This window comes from Nomia melanderi, chromosome 11 (assembly GCF_051020985.1).
Source record: "Nomia melanderi isolate GNS246 chromosome 11, iyNomMela1, whole genome shotgun sequence".
Taxonomy (NCBI): domain Eukaryota; kingdom Metazoa; phylum Arthropoda; class Insecta; order Hymenoptera; family Halictidae; genus Nomia; species Nomia melanderi.
In genome coordinates this window covers 5,118,297-5,139,576 of record NC_135009.1, presented here as the reverse complement: position 1 = coordinate 5,139,576, position 21,280 = coordinate 5,118,297, and the positions used below count along the sequence as shown (strand labels likewise).

General features: G+C 40.6%; 1 protein-coding gene and 1 long non-coding RNA gene across 6 annotated transcripts in view; one reads left to right on the top strand and one right to left on the bottom strand.

The window, feature by feature from the left end:
* The window catches only part of LOC143175089 (uncharacterized), a 199,028-nt gene that overhangs the window by 53,826 nt on the left and 123,922 nt on the right, over positions 1 to 21,280 (top strand). The window lies entirely within an intron of this gene.
* The window catches only part of LOC116435196 (somatostatin receptor type 2), a 127,809-nt gene that overhangs the window by 825 nt on the left and 105,704 nt on the right, over positions 1 to 21,280 (bottom strand). For 4 of the 5 annotated variants that reach the window (XM_076372186.1, XM_031994517.2, XM_031994515.2 and 1 more), the window contains one exon: positions 122 to 19,230. In XM_076372186.1, the coding sequence (XP_076228301.1) occupies positions 17,488 to 18,747 (1,260 nt within the window). In that variant the 5' untranslated portion in view covers positions 18,748 to 19,230 and the 3' untranslated portion in view covers positions 122 to 17,487. Of the gene's footprint in view, positions 1 to 121; positions 19,231 to 21,280 lie in introns of those variants that run through there. The other variant, XR_012999723.1, reaches the window with a different exon arrangement.

The following is a 21,280-nucleotide window of genomic DNA, read 5'->3' as shown; positions in this document are numbered from 1 at the left end:
ATATAAATGTTATATCCATTAAATTTTAATGCAAACTCGCGGTCGGTGTTATTCATGAAATTCTTTATGTATACTTAAAAATCTAATTTTGAGAAAACTAAGGTAGTAACCTCCGAGATGAGTCTGAAATTTCTAGTTTCTATTTCTCTAAGTAAATCGTGTGATTTCTGTGAAATTGTCGCAGGTACGGCGAATAACATTTAAACAAAGATCGAAACTTAATGTACTTACCTGTGAATGATTGCGTCCCCACTAGAGAAAAATCGAAGGAAATATAAGAACTTTCTGCGAAACGCGAGATGGAACTGCCACTCGTCGCTGGAGGGTCGATTGTGAAAGTAATCGGAACGAGCTGGGACAAACTAATTGTAATTGTATATACCACACCTCAGTTAAAAGTAATTAACACATGGAAGTAGATGTTTAGTCTCGTACAGGGAACATCGAGGTATATTTACAAACGTTCAGATTGGCCGGTCGCGACTCGATATTCGCTCACGTTATTTTCGTTTCTTTTGTTTCGCGTCGCATCGGTCGCTTATCTTCACGCGCGTTCCGCCGGTGCTGTACAAGATATAATTAAAACGATTCGCGCGTACAATTGAATCCAATACCATCTAAGATTCATATAACGACGTGTCTTGTGCAACACGCCCTCGCAATCGACGCAAGATTTATTCTCCAGTGAGATCGCTGGGTGAGAAGGCGACGCTCAATGTTACAATGCTTATATTTAATTACGTCTAGAATAATTACTTGAATAGTCGATGTCGTTCCAGTCACTCGATTACAATGAAACACGCGTACGAGTCTCCACGTACAATACACGTGATCGATGAAGTTGATCGGCGCGTGGGTTGAAGTTAAGATTATACAAAATTATGCGAATCGTGGAATCAAAGGAAATTTTTTTGTTGCAATTATTTATTCCTATATTCGTATCTCGATCAGCGACATTCTTACATTTATATCGTTGTGTCTATCCGGTTGACTAATAAGCCTTGATGTTTTTTTCTTAATGATGTAATCAATTCAATTTCGAATTATCACGCTACAAAATGGTAAAATGGTTTATACATGAAAGAAAGATTGGAACTACTTGCAGATATTTAATAAAATTCTACAGTGTGACAAACTTTGTATTAAAGAAGCTAATATTTTCAGAAATACGTATTCAAAGTTTTTCACATCAACTTTTATAAATTAATACAATTCTTTATAATTACTTAAGTTCGCTGACTTAACGAACATATCTGCGTTTCCATCGATTCGATGACAGATACCGAACTCTCTTCCGGTAGCGCAGTTTAGTAAAGTTTAATTGAATACAGCGAAACTCCTGCTTGAACTTTCTTGATAAATATCAAATAACTTTTCGGTCAATCCGATAGAATTACTTACGGCGGGAGAGTCCGTTGTAGATAATTAATAGGTCTACGCAGATAGCAGTCGAGATCCAAATATGAAATATTATTTCCATATTATCAATGACCAACCTTTTATCTCTTAAGTCTCCATTTCTCGTGACGTACAATTATTAACAAAATATAATAGTTTAAATCCTCACAGTTACTAAAATTTATCAAATTAAAAGATTGAATTGAAATTGAATCTACATCAGAAATTCTTCTAAAGATATTTCCTCAGAAAAAATGTTTCAAAATTGTTAGACATAACAATTTCATATTATCAGTAAAATTAATAATTAATATTATTAATTACATAATCCATTAAAAAATAGTTATACAATAATCAAAATTAATAATATTTATTCTGTAAGTTACATTTAACACATTACTTTCTCACCATTCTTTATTTCCTAATCTCTCAACCACTGCAGTGAGTAACGAATCGCATTTACCTTTCGCTGTAACGAAACATAATATTTTTCTTCCAAACACTCATTCAATTATCCATCCACTTTCGCCAAATTCATTCTTCCCATCTCCCACGCAAAAGAACAAGATGAAGACATTAGTCGGAATTCCGCGAAAAGATTAGGCAAATCAGGTTTCTTCGGTGTCAAGCCAACATAAGTCCGCCGCGAGGCCTACGAGTGTGAAATCGTGCCGCCGGAAGCATGGAATCCCGGGAATCCGTGGCGCATCCCGGTCGCGGTGCATTCGCATTCCTTCGCGGGGATTCCTAGGGAGTTCGCCTTGCGCGGGAAATGTGGCGAGAATTTCGAGGGTCCCGGTCGAGCGAGGGAAATACCGTCGACGCTGGCACTTCTGTTCCCGATAACGTCGCGATCCCTTGCGGGAATCAATCACGCACCTGCGAGCATCGGATTAATCGTTTAATTGGCGCGTCCGAGGCATCGTGAATGAAACCGTTCGCGAGGAATCCAACGTTCGAATGGGATCTAGGTCGAGTCGATGTTATGAGAGCGCCAGATATGATACTTGCTGATCGTGGATTCCGATTAATTGGAAAACGGATGAAGTAAATAAGAGTGCTTCCATTGACCGACTCGCGTCGCCGTGGAACTGGATGGACGCGAATGCATTATACGAACTAGAAATCCCGTTCGGGGGATGGGAACGGTTTTTTGTCCGAGTCGCACTCGCGGCGGAAATTTCCTGTGGAGAATGATATTAATACTGACTCGGATTAAGAGCATAATCAAGAGTAACATGAAAGAGTTTTCTTTTGAATTTTTTGTTACTGGGACGTGTATAGAATAGATGTAACCAGCGTTTTATAACAATTGTTGGTAACTTTGTTTTATGTTCTTTTACGATATAAATAACCAGTGTTTTGTAAAAATTACTGGTAACTTTGTTTCATGTTCTTTTATGTCCCCGAAATGGCTCTGGCAATACAATAATGTCAGATAATACAAATAGATTATTTTGCGGTGTATATTCGATTTACGTACCGCGTGACACTTTTATAAACAGTTTTAGCTACTCGTCACAAAAATATTCGCCAATAAAATTCTTTCTTTGACTGGAGAAGGAGTAATATTTTCGTGGATGATGTTTTCGCAGCGATCAAACTACCTTTTTATATGTTGGAGTAGCGATTCACTCGTGACCTACAAAAATCGGAAGAAGAGGGAAGCTCCAAGTTTTCGAGACACGCCGGCGCGTTTCCGCACATAAATCCCAAGGTTCTTGCGCGAAACCAGCGATCCTCCATTCAGAAATTCAGCTAGAGCTTCCGACGTGCACGGTGACTGCCGGAAACCGCCATTTGCATCGCAAGACCGACGGGGACGGGGCTGGTGAGGCAATCTACAAGCGAGAGGAAACGGCACGCGACAATTTATCAACGCTCGATGCTCTTGGATAAATAATTTCGAATGCGAAAACTTCGGGAACTGCGCGCAAAACATGTTATCTCTCGACCCGGCGTCGCGAACTTGTTTCCGCTCGCAGTTTATGGCGGAATGCTATATTACTTGGAGGTATTTTATTCATTCAATTTGGCGGGAGCACGTGTTCTTTGTTTGTGTTGCAGCAGTGAGACGGTTGCAATGTTTAGAAGCGTCGTTGTTTTTGTTTTAGTAAACTGATCCTATTCCATTAGACAACTGAATGATCAGTTGATATTTAAATATCGAAAATGTCTTTTTTTCAACCAGTTACAAGAATACCTAAATCTATAAACGTTGTGTAACTTTATTATCATTTGTGCAGAAATAAAGAAAAACTGAACATGCATGTATTAGTACGAGGATTTTATCCTTAGCACATCAGTTTTACTGAAAAATATATCAAGAAGAAAACATTTCCAAACTTCGTCGATAAATTTCAATTCAAATCAACAACAATTGATATTTAAATTGATATTTAATATGAAATTTGTGCACAATAAATGACTCGCATTCTAATTCATAGCCACGGATTTTATCTGCCACACTTTCTCTTCCCTCAACGCTCTATCTCAGCCACTTCATCCCGCGAGATCTTCGCTCTAGTGGACGCGACCTTGACAGAGGTTTCATTAGGATCATCGGGTGACGAACGTCTATTGGAAATCGATCGTTCGCACACGAGGAGCTTTCGGGCTGCGCTAGGAGGCAGCCTCTCGTCCATCGGTTCATTAAAAGCGTCGCGGATGGATTGATAGTTTTACGAAAGCCACTCTTCGCCACTGGAATCCGTTCTGTGTCGCGAGCAAAATGAATTCCACGCCGTGAAACGGTGTCCGTTATTTACAGGTCGTTACCGGCGTCGACGGGATGGCCGTTCGCGTAGTGCGACTGGCTACCAAGGTGCCAGGAAATTCGTTTTCCTTCGATTCCGCCGGGAAAAACGGCTTGCGCGGAAGTAAACTTAAGAGGCGCCATTCTTCTCGAAACGGGAACGGTGTTTTAACGCCCTGGAGAATGATTGGCGGAGAACGGAAAGCTTTGGAAAACACTTTTCGTTCGCGGACACTTCGAGTCTCTTGGGATAAGAAAAACAATTCCAAGAATCGAGTTTCTGGCGACGAAGGGGTAAACTGTATCGCTACCAAATGATCTTGTTAAGCGTCACACCTGCGGGCCGGACGAGTTTATCCGATTAACGTTGGGCACGGTTGTTGAATAGGTGATGAGCACGGTCGTTTGGCAATTACCGGCCGTTCGGCAATTTTGCGGCTGTGTAACCCCGATTACACAACCGCTGGCCCGCGAATTTGTTGCAGCCGATTCGTGGCCGGTCACCCGCCGTGCCGCACACGAAAACGGGAATGGCAAATCCTGTTTCCGCGCGATTATCGTGAATCGATCGGGCCGGATCCCGTTGGCTTTCTTGACTGTGTTCGGAGCGGGGCCGCCACGCATTCTTCGATCGAATCACGCGAAATACGAATTACTGATGGAATGTATGCTAATAAGCGTGTATGCATGCAAGAATATTGTGTGCGGTCGAAATGGAGTTTCAATGGGATTAAGATTGGCTGAGATTGGGATGGATTTTAACTACGAGATTTTCTGGGTTTTGGTCCTGCGTTTCGGGAAAATATGAGTGCGAAGTTTAATTTATTTCTGCAACACAAAATTTTATGAAGTGATAATGTAGTGCTTAATGTGAATAGAGAATTGATATATGAAGTTTTCGGAAGAATTTGACGCTTCAATTGAGATGTCTAATATAATTTATATTAATTAGTGTAAGAAATCAATGTTATGCGCTGTAACCATCATCCGTTTTGTCTCAGTAATGGAAAAGCATAGTGTTTCGTTCCTAAATTTCGTGCTACATCTCCGCAACCCAACAGTCGTGAATTCAGATTGGACTATAATGATTCGAAGATCCTCTAGGCGAAGTCAAATACTATCGTTCGTGATTGGATGGTTCTACGATCGAAGAAAATCCCATTTCCGCAAATATTTTCTCGAGCTTTAGTAGCAGTGCCTGTGCGTCTCGCTGAGACACGAGTTTTCGTTGCCTGATTGAAGCCCACTGATTCAGAAATCCTCGAATTAGGTCGATTCCGGATCCAGCGGCTTCGTCTGGCGTCTCTTTGCTCGGCGGCAAGTGAGTTCACGATATCCGTGGTTACGTGTACATTTGCTGCGAAGTTCGGTTTGTTTCACGGTTTAGGAAACCGGCTGGTGGGACGGTCTGACGCGCCATTTGTGTGTTTTACGCCGGATAAATCATTTTCCAATGGTTTGGTTGGTTTGACACCTTCGAATTATTGTTTATTTCGCATCCTTTAGAACTCGACAGAGAATAAAGAATGATTACATTTTAAATTTGACACATCATTTGAGTGTTCGGTGTCGAAAAAATTTTGCAATGATTGACTTAATTTAGCTCCTTACAATTATTATTTACTTTGTACCCTTTAAAACGCGATAGAGAGAAAGTATCGCATTTAGATCAATTTCATCTTTTCTAAAAAGGGTGATAAAAAATAATGAAGGAACAATATCAATTACTTACTGTTTAAGAATTCTCTGGGATTTTCTTGAAATCCACAGGAGTCTTTAAGAGTCCTCTAAGATTCACTTCGATCCTGGAGACCTTAAAGACACCTTAGAGACTTTAGCTTCCTTATAGACAAATGAATCTCCTTAGAAAGCACGGTGATCCTTGAGTGCCTGCTTGGATACGCTTGTAATCCATGCAGATCCTTGAAGATCTCTTGGATTTCTTTCAGAACTACCAGCACCCTCCGAGATCCTTTCATAATACTTAAAACAGACGAGCTTTATGGGCTTCTCAACTTAGAAGATCTTTCAACCGAAGAATTCGTCGCGTACATAACACACAAATACCGTTTTTTAAATCGGATACTAATTTATTTCAAAGCAGCAGTTTCCCTTAAATTGAGAACAATTTCAATATCATCGAATGACACGTTACACGAAAGTTTGCTTCACCCGTTCAACACTTGCTGGTATCGAGAAGAATTTGATATACCGCGCAAAGGGTACGCGAGTTAAACGCAGCCGCAAGGGAAACGTTCCGAGAATTCTTTCCCGCATGGGAGGGATCGTCTCTCGATCAATTTCTGGTCCCTTTTTCTCCGGTTCCTTTTCGTCAGCTATTGTCTTTCAATTTCAGGCAATTTCTAACCTGAACAAGAAGAATAAGAAATATTCGTTGAACCGTGCGTGAAGCAAAACCCGATGGGAATTAATCGTCGGTGAACTGTGACGAGCTCTCTCGTGATTGGTTCCTCCTCCGGAATGGTAAACCAGGCCGCCTGATCAATGGAAATTCGCGCGAGCGTTCGAAGAACGCTGGACCCAAACGATCGTCTTTCTTTTTGCATGATTGCCTCGATATTTCCAGTTTTTACCATCGTTCCATCGAAGCATTAACGTTTTCGCTCCCGATGGACGTTCGTTAAGGAGTTGGCTAACTGTCGCGCGTCTCGTCGGAAAATTCAATTCTGATTAAAAGAGGAAGCTCCCCGGCTAATTTTCTTTCGCGCAGCGTCTCCGAGAATTATGTATCGTCAAGCTCGTTCATCTTCGTAGCGAGAACACGTTTTGCGAGTTGTTAAAACGTTCGCAGACGTGAATGCTATAACATTCATTTTCATTGTGATGTAACATTAAAATTTATAAGATACTTTATCGCATTTAATTCTATGTGGATTAAATTTTTTTCAATTACTATGCACTTTAATCCTTAGAGTACTGCATTTCAGTACTGTCTATTTTTGCAGTTCATTGAAATTTTTACTATCCGCGAACGTGTTAATCTGTTAACTAATGGAATTTAGTTTCAAATGACTTTCATTCTGCACGCAATAAAACAAACATTCAAGTGTATACTGGTCAGACGTAGCTCACATACATCTATAATATATTCTAACAAAAACTTGAAGCAAAACGAAAAAGAATTACACGTCTATTTGAGAAAATAAATAATTCATCGTTGAAAGAATTAGTATTTTGAATTTTAATCCTTTGCACTCACATGTCATTGTTGACAATCGGCATGAAATTGTTTGAAACAGTACCACATTTTTAAAGATTATAACAATGAAATTATTTATTTATTATAATTAAGAAATTATATACTTATTATAATAAAAATAAATTAAATAAATATAAAACGTTGAATTCTACAGCTGTAAATTACTTTAATTCATTTCTGTAAAACTAAACACAAGTTTACATCCAACAACATTGAAAATAAACCGAATGCAAAGGGTTAAGATGACGTTCATAGTGGTCGAATGCAGTTAATATCACGCCCGAGAATTATCGCCTGACTTTACATCCTCGCGAGATGTTTAATCACCCGGGGATTGGGGACGGAAATTTTTCCGAGAAACATTGCGCCGGTACCTCGACAAATATGTCCCTGTCCCGTGAAAATTGTTGGCGCTGTACCAGCAGCATAATTTCCCGAATCCCGGACGCGCGTCGTGTAAATCTTATCCGGTGGCTGGGAACAGTACCGCACAAGTTTTCCGCGATTTATGTGCCGCGAGTCGCCGAGCCCGAGGAACGGAACTTGCGATTACGATTCTGATTCTAAACGACGCACAGTGCAGTCAAACGCTCGCGTTCTGGGCAAAACTCAATAACTTAAAAAGTATAAGCGATAGAAAAGAAATGCTTTGGACAAAAGTTGTAAGGTATAGAGTTAAGCATATGATGGTTATATTTTTTTTACATTATAGCGATATTCTGAAGTTTTTTAAATGACAATGGATATTCTGCATTTTGATTTCAGTGTTATATGAATAGAGAACCGGAATTTATTTGCACAAAATCATATGAAAACAGATTTACAGGCTTCGGAGAATGTTTTCCATTGTTAAAAATCTAAATAAATATATTTAACAATGAACACAAGGTAATAATATAAACACGTGGTAAACCTGGAATGTCTGTAAGGCAATCTTTGAGCCCGCTAAGTAGTGGTTAGTTTAGTTATTTAATTCATTAATTTTTGGAATAAAGATTATTTTGCATAGCAGGGACTACTTAACAATAGATTGGTAACTTCCAATTTTTGTTACGTGAACAGTTGACTTTTTGAGTTTTGTTTACAGGCGGCTGCACTCTGCGATGGTCCCCGGTAACCGAGAGTTCGGGCTCTTTTATTTATGCGCCGTGAACTCGAATGGAATCGCTCGAGTTTATTATTTCCCGGAAGACATTTCAAATCGCTCGCTTCATTTTCCGAAGTCACCACCTTCTGTGCGCGTAATGGCTTCGAATTCGAACGTATGGGTTGAGCAATTTTGCCGGGTGCCTCGGCGGTGTCGTTTGAAATCTTTTGAAATGGATCACTGGTTCTGAGCACTGCTATTCTGCGGATGTGCAAGTACTCCTTTCTATTTATTTTCCATTATTTTTTCCACTTTCTCGGGAAGTTTGCAGCTACGAATCAACTTTGGTAAAATTGAATTAGCTACATCAGCCTATTGGGTATAGAATATATAATACTCCTGTTCCCTGGAATATTCCAAACGATTATTTATCTTCGTTCGTATCTTCAAGGCTGACGTTAAAGTATCTTCCTCAGTAAAATAAGGATATATTTTCTCGAAAACATAGACAGGAAGAATAATCACTCCGAATAGGATCTACGAAATAATTGCATTATACATTCGCCGCATGAAATTTCCCCGTCAGGGGCCAAGAATTATAGCACCCTCGCATTTCGCCGGACGTTATACCGTAATTTCGTATTCGACGCGAGAAAGTGTTCGTAATTCACCCGAAGGGCGAGACGGTCTCGTAAACCTGAGGACAATGAATGAAAGTTGCAATGATAAATAGGCCGGAGAGGGAATAAACGTGAAACGAGAAAAACGAATGTGCTCGGACACGAATAACCCTTTCAGATTAGGCGCAAATTGTAGTATACGCCGTTCGACTACTTCAATATCTGACAAAATATTAAAACTTTGTCAGACAACTATGTATACATCTTTACTTTGAATCTATTTCTACTAAAAAAGTAGTATACTACCACTATTTTATTCAAAATAATATCGTTACTGATGTTCCATTGTTGTCGTTATAATAACTTTGAGGAATAATTGACTAATTTAATGAATTTAACATCAAACCTACCTCGCAGTTAAATTGAATTTTTGAAATTCCTCTAGACATACTCCAAGAGTGCAATTCTTCAGACTTTAATTGATTTTCCATCCAGTTTGCGCATTATTACATCAATTTCTCTAATAATTTCTCAGAGAAATTTCTAATAATTGCGAAATAAAGACATCGGGAATGGGTAATTTTTACCCGTCTGGTAGTTTTAGTGTTAAAGAATAATTTATTAACGTAATAAATTCATAACAGATATGTCAACATAATTTTTTACAAAAATTAGGTTTGACGGAATTACAGAAAAAGGGATGAGAATTAAAAAATTTCGAGAATTGCAGCGTCGGCTTATCAGCCCTTTTGGTGGAGTAACGGCCAACGGCTCCAGCGAACGGGGCATTCCTTTAAACACGGTCCTCGTCGCTGGAATTACGTCGTTCCCCGTCTCGCTCTCAGCCATATAAAAGCGCGCCGATTAAACGTTCCGCCCCCGCAGTGTTCCGCGACGTAACGCGCCGCATCCCGGACATTAAAATTTAAATTTGATTGCAGTTTCGTTTAACGAAATTAAATACGAATTCCGCGGCAGCCGCCGCTTAACGGACGTAACGACGCGCCGGCACACCTTGCCAATATTTCGCCCCTGTGTTCCCCGCGTTATTTTAACTCTAACGTGATATCGGCCGCGCGAGTGAAGCAAACCCATCAACAGCCGCTTCTCGTTCTCCTCCCTCTAAGAGGGCTGCCGTAAAAGCAATTAACCGCGTAACGACCGAATGCCATCGATACGTAGGTACGCGCGCGTCAACCCTGTGATGCAATTCGTGACGAGGCTTGATGCCTAGACAACGAGAAAATGTCGGGAGGGATTGTGCAAGATAATGGCGTTCAGATAATTAATTATTGGAGTATGATACGAAGGGACGAAGTTATTGAAATTACGAAATTATTTGTGATAAAAGGTACCGTGATAATGACAGTAATGGAGTAAAATGTCCTTGCAGATCTCCCAGGTCCACTCGGGCTCTTATTGCTCTCAGAGAGTTTACGAACCCTTCAAGATCCTTCAAAAGATTTTGGAGATTGCGAAGGTACTTCTTGCATCCTCTTGAATTGCATAGGGACCCTCGAGAATACAGGATATTTCCCTGAAATGCAAGGGGTTTTTAGGAGCTCCTAGGAACCAACTTGAAGATGGCAGGGATTATTAAGGAGGAAGATCTTTCAGGATGCGTGATCCTTAGATGTTTTCTGAGATGTTTTTGGAGTCTGTGCGAATCATTAGGTATCTTTTGGAATGTTCTTGAAGTCCATGTGAATCTTTAAAAGTTCTCTAAAATCTTGTTGAAATCCATGAGGTTCCTTATAAACAGTCTAGTATCAGTTATGAACCTAGATGTCCTTAAGGGACTTTCGCCTTGTTTTCGAAACTCTTGGGGACGTTCGAAGACCCTCCAAGTTCTTCCGAGAGCGCTTAAGCTCCGTTTAATATCCTCCAACTTCATTTCGAAATATTCGGGGACGTTGGAGAACTTATTGCGTTACTCGACGATCTCTCGCGAACATTCGACAAACTCATGGACAGGTTGGCAAGCTTTTGAAAAATATTATTTTCGCCGCGACAGATGCCAATAATAATGCTTAACGTGCAAGTGACGTGAGCGCAGAATAATATTGGTTCCGTTTTGCGAGGAAGACGCGCCGTTGAACCGTGGACGGTAGTAGACAAACAACGTTAAAGAAATAAGAAATTACGATGATGTTCGATCGGGAGTGCCTCATCGCAGTAAAAGCGAATTCTCCGAAGCGTTTCATCGTCCTATCTTCAGCTTTCTTCCAAATGTGAAATGTTAACCGTAGTCGTTTCCGTGAAACGACATCGTTATATTACAGAGATGAATTTCTGACTGATTTTCCTGCCTTTGTCCTTCCGGCGACGTAAAACAGTTGCAACAAAAAACAGTGAAGCTTCTCAGACTTCTGTCGAATCCATGTACGATTTCTCCTTTGCAGTAGTTTCTTGCACACAATTTGACATTGCATTTCTTCGGTTTCTAGAATTGTCTTCTTTCGATTCCGTATCCTTCCGACATACAAAAAATTCGTCTATATCCTGTAACTTCGATCTCGAATTCTGTCACAATCTCATTGACAAAATCACTAATCGGGATCACAGAATCTACGTAAAATCTAAGGCTACAAGCATAGAATTTAATCACTTCAACAATAAAACACTATATTTTCTTTTCTTCTGGCATTTAAGAGTTCGAAATTAAATTTCTCATGAGAAAAGCTTTTCAACAATTCTCTATTTCATTTATTAGAGCTTATAAAAATCCTCGTTCGCAAAGGATGAATCTCTAACCCCATGATTCTCCGGAATCAACATCCTGGTTTCGCGTTCCCATTAAACTGACGAATTTTCAGCTAACGCTGCTCAACGCGTCGTCATAACAATGAAGTCGCTTGCTTAATGTGCACGCGAGGCAGTCGTCGGCAGAAGTAATTCAATTGCGTGCAGGATGAACCTGCTCTTTCTGTATACACGTTGCCCGGAAAGAATCCAATAAACCCGGCTGAAATCAGAAGCTGGCTCGCTGCAGCCCCGCGGCGAACTCCAAGAAAGTTGCGTTAATGATGTAGCCGTGTAAGCTCGGCCCCGAGGATCCTCTTGTGATCGACGGTTCACCGACGCAGCCAGTACTCGGATCTTGCCTAGTCGCACTCGTGTTTGTGTTCCCTCGGCTACCGCGCTGCTCGACCCAGAATACACTCTTTGTGGAACCAAGTGGAATGAGATTATCTTCTCAGCGATATTGTATCTCCCCGGCCCCTGGTGTTCATGTGAACGTCAAATATTTGCCGGCCCTCTGCATTGAATCTTCGATGTTTTCTCGAATGTTCGGGCGGTTCGTGAATTTCACTTCTCTTGTAACTCGAGATTACGTAGATAGAGCAGTATATAGATTTAAATTGTCATTAGAGATATCTAGTTGAACCAGAGAGGTTTTTTGTGACATTTCAAGTGACTTTCGAGAACTGTTTTCGTTTTAGTGAAGATATTGTTATTAAAAGAAAGATATTATTATTAGAAGGAAGAATATATTATATTATAAATAGATTTTGAAGGTTTGCGTGAATATATGCAGTCGTCGAGATGTTTTAACACTAAACGTACCAGCACTTTATATATAACTATTTCCACTCTAACCAGCTAAAGAATTAGTTATAAAATAAAGGTAAATAAATTGGACGAGCAATTTTTTTAGTAGAAACTTAAACAAAAGGAGAGACAAAAACTGATACCGTAATTAACCGGACAATGTAAGAATCGTTAGAAAGTTAAATTGGACGAAAAAAAATAAAAAATTTTAAATCAAATTTTAAAACTGGTTATTTGACCGATTGTGGTATGTTTAGTGTTAAGGAATTAAGATTAAACTCTAGAACACAAAATACTCAATGATTTGTTACATGTTGAACCGCTTTGTAAATTCAACTTCTCTTACAACTCGCTTACGAAACAAAGTCTCAATGTTCGATTTGAATACTCTTATCAGAAAGAAAGGAGATCGTTCCCGCGAATAACTTCAGGTTCAACTGAGCAGAAAACAAAAGGTTCCCGTAAACTTCCGACTCGTTTCATGAAACCTCTCGACTCGCGAGATATCGGGTATATCTAATTCTTCGGGGGAACGCGGGTCGCGTGCTTAGTTATCGGTATCGACAGCGCGGTACCAGCTTAAATTGTCCAATAAAGCCGCGCGGTGGCTGATAACATTGCCAATGGCTCCCAGAAAGGATTAGTTTCAATGCTACATCAGATAAGAATCAATACCGAAATTCAAACTTTCACAGGACTTTATTCGATATCTTTCCTAGCCAGTGATCTAGGACTTTCAATTTCTTTCAACTTTGGACAGAGCGTGAATCCGTTTTGATCTAAATATTTAAGAAAGAACTTAAGAGGCATGTCTTCTATCATTCAAAAATATTTGATCATTTATAACAGCTTGATGATTTCCAGAAGAAAAAATCACATCACAGCACATTACTTAACAAGAACTACTGGAAGTTTAGCATGATTAATATCTAATCCTTATAAAAATTCTAAATGTAGACATCTTTCAGTTTTCCAGTAAAACTATTTATTTGTAAACTTATTTCGGATATTTTACACTTTTAAGGTATTAATAATTGGGAGATAAGAGAACTGAAACCCATAATTTTGATGGGTGCGGTAGTTTTACTGTTAATAATTGAGACTTTACCATTTATCTTCGGTTGAATGTATCTATAGATAGAAAATTAAATCATCTTTGGCAAAAATCTTAATAGATAAACCGAAAAACTAACAATTTCATGTCGAAATAGATTCAAGTATTTTCAGCAATGAGGAAACCATAAATATCCGCCTTCCATAACTCCAAAGAAGCGATCTTAATTATTCCAGACTCGTGTTTTCCATGGATATATCGAACAGAATTCAAAAGAGAAGTCGTTAAATGAAATTTAATGTCTCGTGGTCGCATTTCGAGCGAGTTTTCAAAGGAACTACGATAATAGCGTAGGTCTCGCGGTCTACGGTGGCACGCGTTCGGACTGAAATTAGCGATCCGAAACAAACTGCAGCGGCACGTGACGCGATTCGGTTACGTTTTACGAGCGGCTACGGCCGAGCACGTGTAAACAGCCTCGCCTTCCTCGCAACAAAAAGAGGAGCCCGCCTAACTGAGTTAGGGAACGATAGTTCATCCAGATGGATCGCGACCATTCGATATGGCTGTTTCGAATAATTTTTCCGATATGGGATGAACCATGTAGGTGATTCCACATTGACGGGTCCTTAGGAACTCGGCGAAACTGCCTGGGAATTGAAACCTCTAAACTCAGTGAACATTGGATGTTGGTTCCCGGCACGATCGGACCATAAATTCCATCTTCGACGGTACATGTCGCGTGATACAGCTTTTTCGATTGATGTTTTGGTTCCCGATGTGTTCTGCGAGTGCTGGCCTCCCAGTTTCCAATGAAACTTCTCTGATATTGGGTTTGAAATATTGTTTTCCGTTTTAGATACTAACCATTCTGTTCCGTATTATTTTTAATTTTAGTTTTAATAAAATATTAATTTCATTTTCAACAGAAAGATGAATGATCGTTAATAGTATCGTAAACCAATGTATAATTTGAAACTTTGTGTTATTAATCGACATTTTCTTTTTGCTTTTTGTTTGCAGTAAAGTCGTTTCAATTTTAAAAATTCTTGAGAAGGTACATTTGATTAGGAGTTCGGAGCCTTGCAACGAACTCGTCGCCTCTCGTTTTACGGGCGTCTTGTGTTGAACTTACGAATTCTGCAGGAACGGAGAAATTTTAGGTTAGCGAATATGCCATAACGAGAGGCTCATCGCGGCTCAAAAGCTGTGTTGATTGGAAGCCAAATGCAGGCGGAGTGTAGCAATCAGAGCCGACCGTTCCTCGCGTGGTTTATCGAAAACTAGTTTTCGGTTTTGAGAATGGAGGATCCTTCCCAGTCAAACAATTACCATCATTTATTTCCTCGAGATCTGCCGGAGCCACTGGCGAAAGTGGTTTAATACCTCTCGCGGATTTTACTCGCTCCTTGTCGTATTATTCCACTTGGCAATTGCAGGAAACATTCTATCACCCTTCCTTCTTTCTATTGACACGACAATTGACTATAATTTGTCACGTTAATTCTTTAGTTGCTCGATTTCATCGAACTCAATTGGAACACCGCGTGGACGTTGTCACTCGATTCGCAGAAATTAAAAATAGAAACGCCGGTAATTGATATTGGTAAATGAGAAATTGATGAAACTGTAAAGTAAAGATTATTATACTGTTTAGAATCGTTTTGACGGAGGGTTGCTTTAGTTTTATGTATAGATACTTTTATAAGAATATTATAGTTTAGATGTCACGTGTCTAATTTTGTTCATTACTTTCATCGTTAATTAATTATTTCCTTTGGAAGTGTTGGAAGCTAGAATAGTCAAAACGACCTCCTCCCCGGTTTTAGCGTTAAGGAAGTAAGAAAATAAAAGAGAACGTCGCTGGAGATGCGAGGCCCGTGGGAGTCCACTTCTTCGAGACTCTCCGGATCGATTTTCCTCGGGTGCGAATCGAGCCAGCATTTTCTCGAGTACCTAAGCTATGGTTACTCGCTTTTTTCCCTCAACGTTCCCTTAACAGATGTAATTCGTAGGAAGGTACAAATCGACGATTCGGACCCATTAGTATAAGAACTATGGACATAGTTCTGCTTTGGCACTTTTGTGAACCAGTTACCTCCAATCACTTCCAAGTTTTCGTCCCTTTTGTTGTGTCGTTGATTGATGTTCGATCGATTCGATGGACTTTCAATGTGCATGTACATTGCCGCTCGAAAATACTTGAACGCATATTCGATAATCGATAAATTTTACCTTCTCCAATGAAACAAAATGCTAACGAATATAGAAAATTCTACATATCTAGGTAATAATCTTAGTATATTTATAGAAATTTCAATATCCAAATACAATATAATATAAGAAAATATTTAATAATATTCAATCTCGATTCAGCGACCAAATTATTTCCGAGCGATTCATTAATACTTTCACGCAACACTCAGCCACAAATAGATAACTTCTCAGACATAAAAACGAATTTATAAGTCGATATACTGAGTGTTCCAAATCTTTAGATTATATAAAACGCAAATTGGTTAAAAGCGCAATCACTATAATAGTCCTTAACTTTCAGTTTCTCTTCCACTCAACAAATTACTTCAATTTCGTAAGATTCTTATAAATACTCCCGTAGTCAACCTCTTTATCCAACCGAGCAGTTGCCCAAGAATCGTCTCAAAATATGACTCGTCGTTTAAACGGGAATCGCGATAGCTCTATCAGCAATTCGAAACACGTTCCTTCCGAAAGTCCATGTTATTTCCCAACTGTGCTCCCCGTTTCAGCCAGCTTCCTGTTCTTTGCCACACACTCGTCGCCATTGAAAACTCATAAATCTTCTGGGGCCGCTGTCGCGTCCAGAGCCGTCAGGGCGACAGGGAGCCGCGCCATTAAGTCGGCTTCTCATCCGGCGAAGAGTAATGGCGGCGCACACGCGTCACGGACGACGCGCAGAATCGTGGAATCGGCTCGTAGCCGAGTTTCTGTCATTCTTTAACTGAACGACCGGCGATCTTCACGCGATACGCTATCAGGTACAGATCTACAACGGCCAGATACAGGAACCCGAATGCTTAGCCGCGATTTTACAACGCTTAGCGAAAGCTAGGTGATCGACGGGGGTTTGTTCACGGCTTGCAATTCCGGGATATATGAAAAATTCGATGGACAGAGGCACCACTACATCGAGCGTTCCATGAAAGAACTTGTTCTCTTTGGGTGGTTTTCGTGCTTTCCACGAGATATTCGATGGTGAGATATGGTAGACGTCGGTGTCTCGGGAGAAACGATCGTCTTCTTGCGTTGGATTCAATGAAACTCATTTGGACATCGGGATTAATACTTCACCTACCGGTAACTGTTTGACACTGATATCGTACGTAGGATGATATTGCAGAAGAAATGGAGAAATGTTTTTCTTTGAAGTTCATTGCAAATAGGTAGATGAAAACTCAGAGATCTTACGATTCTATTTTATGTTAAAAAATTCAACTCTGTTTTAGTAAGATACTGAAAACCGCAGATGTATACTTAGCTTACTCAAGTGGAATCTGAATGTTGTGTAAATATGTAAAAAGTATGATCGAATGTATGTAAAAAAAACTAAAATGTTTGAAGAGAAACTAAACTGAAGTCCCTATCAACGTAAATCAGATATTGAGGAGTCAGTTTATTCCGGTAGAAAAAGCAATAACATCCATTGAAGAAGTTTCGTCCCTCGATCCGGCGAGGATGGACCACAGAAGCCATCGTAATCAGTCCGTCGTTTTCGATTCGTTGGATCGTTCGAAGTTCAATCGATGATCATAGTCCTCCGCATTAAACCTGTGTTAGCAAGGTGAGCTGCACGCCGTTTTTCATCGAGTCCTTGTCCCGCTGTGATTGTTCTTTAGAATCATTACCGATGGTGATGTTTGACCGCGAGGTCATGGTCACCGTGGTGGTGGACGTCTTGCTGATCAGACACCTTTCGGCGTCCTCGTCCTCCAATTCCAGCCTGGATTGGCCTGACGCAGCAAGCAGGTTCGACTGCAGCCTCTCGGCGTTTGCCTTGTTTCTTCGCGGGAACACGCTGTTCTCTATGTGCAGCGCAGCATTCACGTCCTTGCCCGCGGCACACGTGCACGCCTTCAGGAAGCTCTTCTTGAAATTGTCGCTGAGGAACGCGTAGAGAATTGGGTTCATCGCGCTGTTGCTATAACTGAGGAACCCAGCCAGCAAGAATATAGTGATGCTGATTTTATTCTGGCACTGTTTAGGTGGCGTGTATATCAGCGCTACCTGTGTCAGCCAATAGGGCAGCCAGCAGAATACGTAGACCGTGATCACAGTTAGCACCATCTTGGTCACCTTGCGCTTCGATCGTTTCTTTTCCTTTGACTTGTTCTTCGGCCCAACCGTTTGCAACTTCCTGATCACCAGGAAGTAGAAGTTCAGTATGAGGAACAACGGTATAGCAAAGCCCAGGATGAAAGTGTACAGAGTAAAGGTCGTGTGACCGCCCCGGTTGTCAGACCAATAGATGTTACAATTGATGCCCTGCTCAGACTCCATCGAGTTCGCATAGAGGATTATAGGGATCATGAAGAGGACACTGGTCACCCAAGCAGTTAAAGACACTATCTTCGAGATGAACGATGTGCGGATCTTCGGTGATGAAATCGGATGACACACGGCCACGTAGCGATCCGCGCTCATAATGAACAGGAATATACTGCTGGTGAACTGGTTGATGCTCGTAGTGGTCATGTACACCTTGCACATCACTTTACCGAAGATCCAGCTGCGTAAGCTCATCGTGGTGACTAAGAATGGTATACCTATCAAAAAACACTCGTCCGCGATCGCCAGATTCACGATGTACATATTCGTCACAGTCTGCATGTTTGAGAACCGCAGTACCACGTAGATCACTAAGGTGTTGCCTAGAAGTCCAACGACGCAGACAATGGAATAGAGGATGATGTTGACCAGAGAGACTATTGGTATGTCCGCCTCACAGATCATTGAGTCGTTCTGGCTCACCTTGGGATCATCGTAGTCGCTCACGTTCGTCGTGTACATCGTCGTGGTATTCATCTTGAAGAGAATATTAAGACCTTGCTGACTACAAGATAGACGATCCTTTTACTTCACCTAGCTTCCAATCTTCTTTTTATTTTTCTATAAGACTACTGATCGTCCCAAGACCAGTTGGAGTCTCGAACTAAACTTGAATGATCCTACTGCAATAACTCAACTCGAGATCGTAGCGATCTCCACGCTTCTAGAGCAAGCTCCTTCCTCACGGTCGTTCGAGATTATCCTCGGATTTGTGATCGATCGAACTTCTCGATCCAGTTAAATGTCAGTTCGTCGTATTCTACTGGGGATCGAGGGCGAGTCTGCGATTCGTTGCGTCGACGGCGACGATGCAGGGGGTGGGACGGACCTCATTCCGTCAGGCGTCAAACGATCGTGCTTCCGGGACCGTGATAATCCGAAATGGCACCGACTACTGACGTGCAGTCGTCGTCCGCTGTCAACGCCGCCGCTTCTCCCGCTTCTCCTCGCGCGACACGCCTGGAACAAAAGAAAAGTCGGCTTTCAGACATCAGTCGGCCGGAGAATCCGATCGTCGAAGGCAATCGGAGTGCTTTCAAAGCGCCTGGCCCGTGTTCGAACGATAGGAAACGGACTTTTTTACGGGTCAACGAGGACCATTATGCTCGGCTGTCGCACAGATTACATCTTCGTGTATTAAACGATGGGCGTTAGCCTACTTCCGCGGACGCTGTAGATCTTCGCTCGAGGGCCCTCGAATGGTGCCCTCGATCGGACTCGCGCCGGGAAGACGGCGGATTTACGAGATGTCACAGGGAAATGTTAATTTTCGCGAAACTCGAGGAATTGCTTTCTAACATCTGTTTTTTGTAGTTATTCTTTTTGCGGCGTACTGTTTGAATTGCTATGTACGGATCGATATTAATGCTGATGATTGAAAACGATAATTGATTATTTACACAAGATAGTCATGGCTCGTTTGTGATTTTATATAATGTGCAGCGAGTTTTCGTCACGTTAGACGAGAGGTTTAATTTATTCAAGTGGAATAATGGAAGGAGGGTTATAAAAGGAAGCAGAAAAATGGGAAGAAGTAAATGTCACAAATGTAAAAAGGCTAGGCGAGGCTTAATAGCTGCTTTTAAGCCTAACCTGGTGCACGCCCCCATAAATAACAGTCCATTGAAAAATGTATCTGGTTACATCGTTCTTTGTCGATGCGGCTGACACTTTACACGCTGTTGAATGTATTCCCAACCCAGCTCAATAATCCGTTACGACAAAGCCGAGTGGTCAGTTTCTTTTAATCTTTTCGCTATGACGGGCGTCTACAGTTACTCTTTTGCACATTCCACATCTCTTTCTGGATTTGCAGTTTCAGTGTTTTAATTGGTAAAAATTATTATTGTTACTAAGAGTTGTTGTTATTATTCGAAGAAATTCTTTTTGCAATATCATTAAAAAATTTATACCGTCGTAAGGCCTAAATCGGGCCGCTGACGCTCTTCTTCACGCAATGTGTGCATTTTCGTTGCTCGACGATCCACGGGAGTGCCGTGGCGGACAGAACACCGGTAGCGAAAGGGTAAACCACGTCCGCATCGGTTCAATTTTTACCAGGCTATCCGGCTCACGTATTAAAACGAAAGTCAATTAAAATTTTGACGAACAAAGGCTTGTGATTAGAATAAGAAAATGCAAACTGCGTACTCCATTTGAGCGATACTTCCGCTGTTAAAAACACATCCTGCCCAGCGAAATTACTCCATCAAAAGGAAATGAAACTTCAGCAAAGTTCTCGTTAATGGCCCTAAATCGAGCTCGTTCGCTCGAAACTTGAGCTAATTCGCGTTTCGCCCGTCGCGTCTCGGATTCCTCCGCGGTTTCTCAAAATAAACTCGTGATTTCGACCAGAGAACATACAGGGTGTTCTTGAATTATTGACAGCCCGACATGTAATAACTCCGCAGAAAAAAGATTAATGAATAATATAGAACAATAATGTTCTTTTAGCTTGTACTCAGAAAAATTGAGTTTTAATTTCATCCATGTCCATTCTCTACTCTCTACATCCACTTTGAACGTAAACACTCGTGCACTCAACTTTCTAAATCGATTTATTTGCAAATGGAACTTTATACGACGAGACATTACTGTACACTTTTAATTCATGATTTCACATTGACTTATCTTTCGAATTGTACCATTAATTTAACAGAACACTGTTACATTAACAGTAAGAGATCATCAATTCACAACGCTTGTATCGTTGATCAATTTATTAAACGCAGTTCTATGAGGCACTTCGACATAAATGTTTTCATTTAACCCTATGCCCTTTTCTGAGCTTTGATCGACACGACTACTTTGTAGTTAATAATTCATCACAAAAAGAGAAAAGTTCTAGGCATATTCTATGTCTACATTTGCTTTTAACACTATGTTTACGGATATTTATTTTATAGTTTATCTTATTGGCCATAGAAAATTTGATGTTTGTTTATTTTGATTTTGGAAATTAGAAGTTTAAAGATTACACCATTAAAATACACATTTGTGTTAATGCATT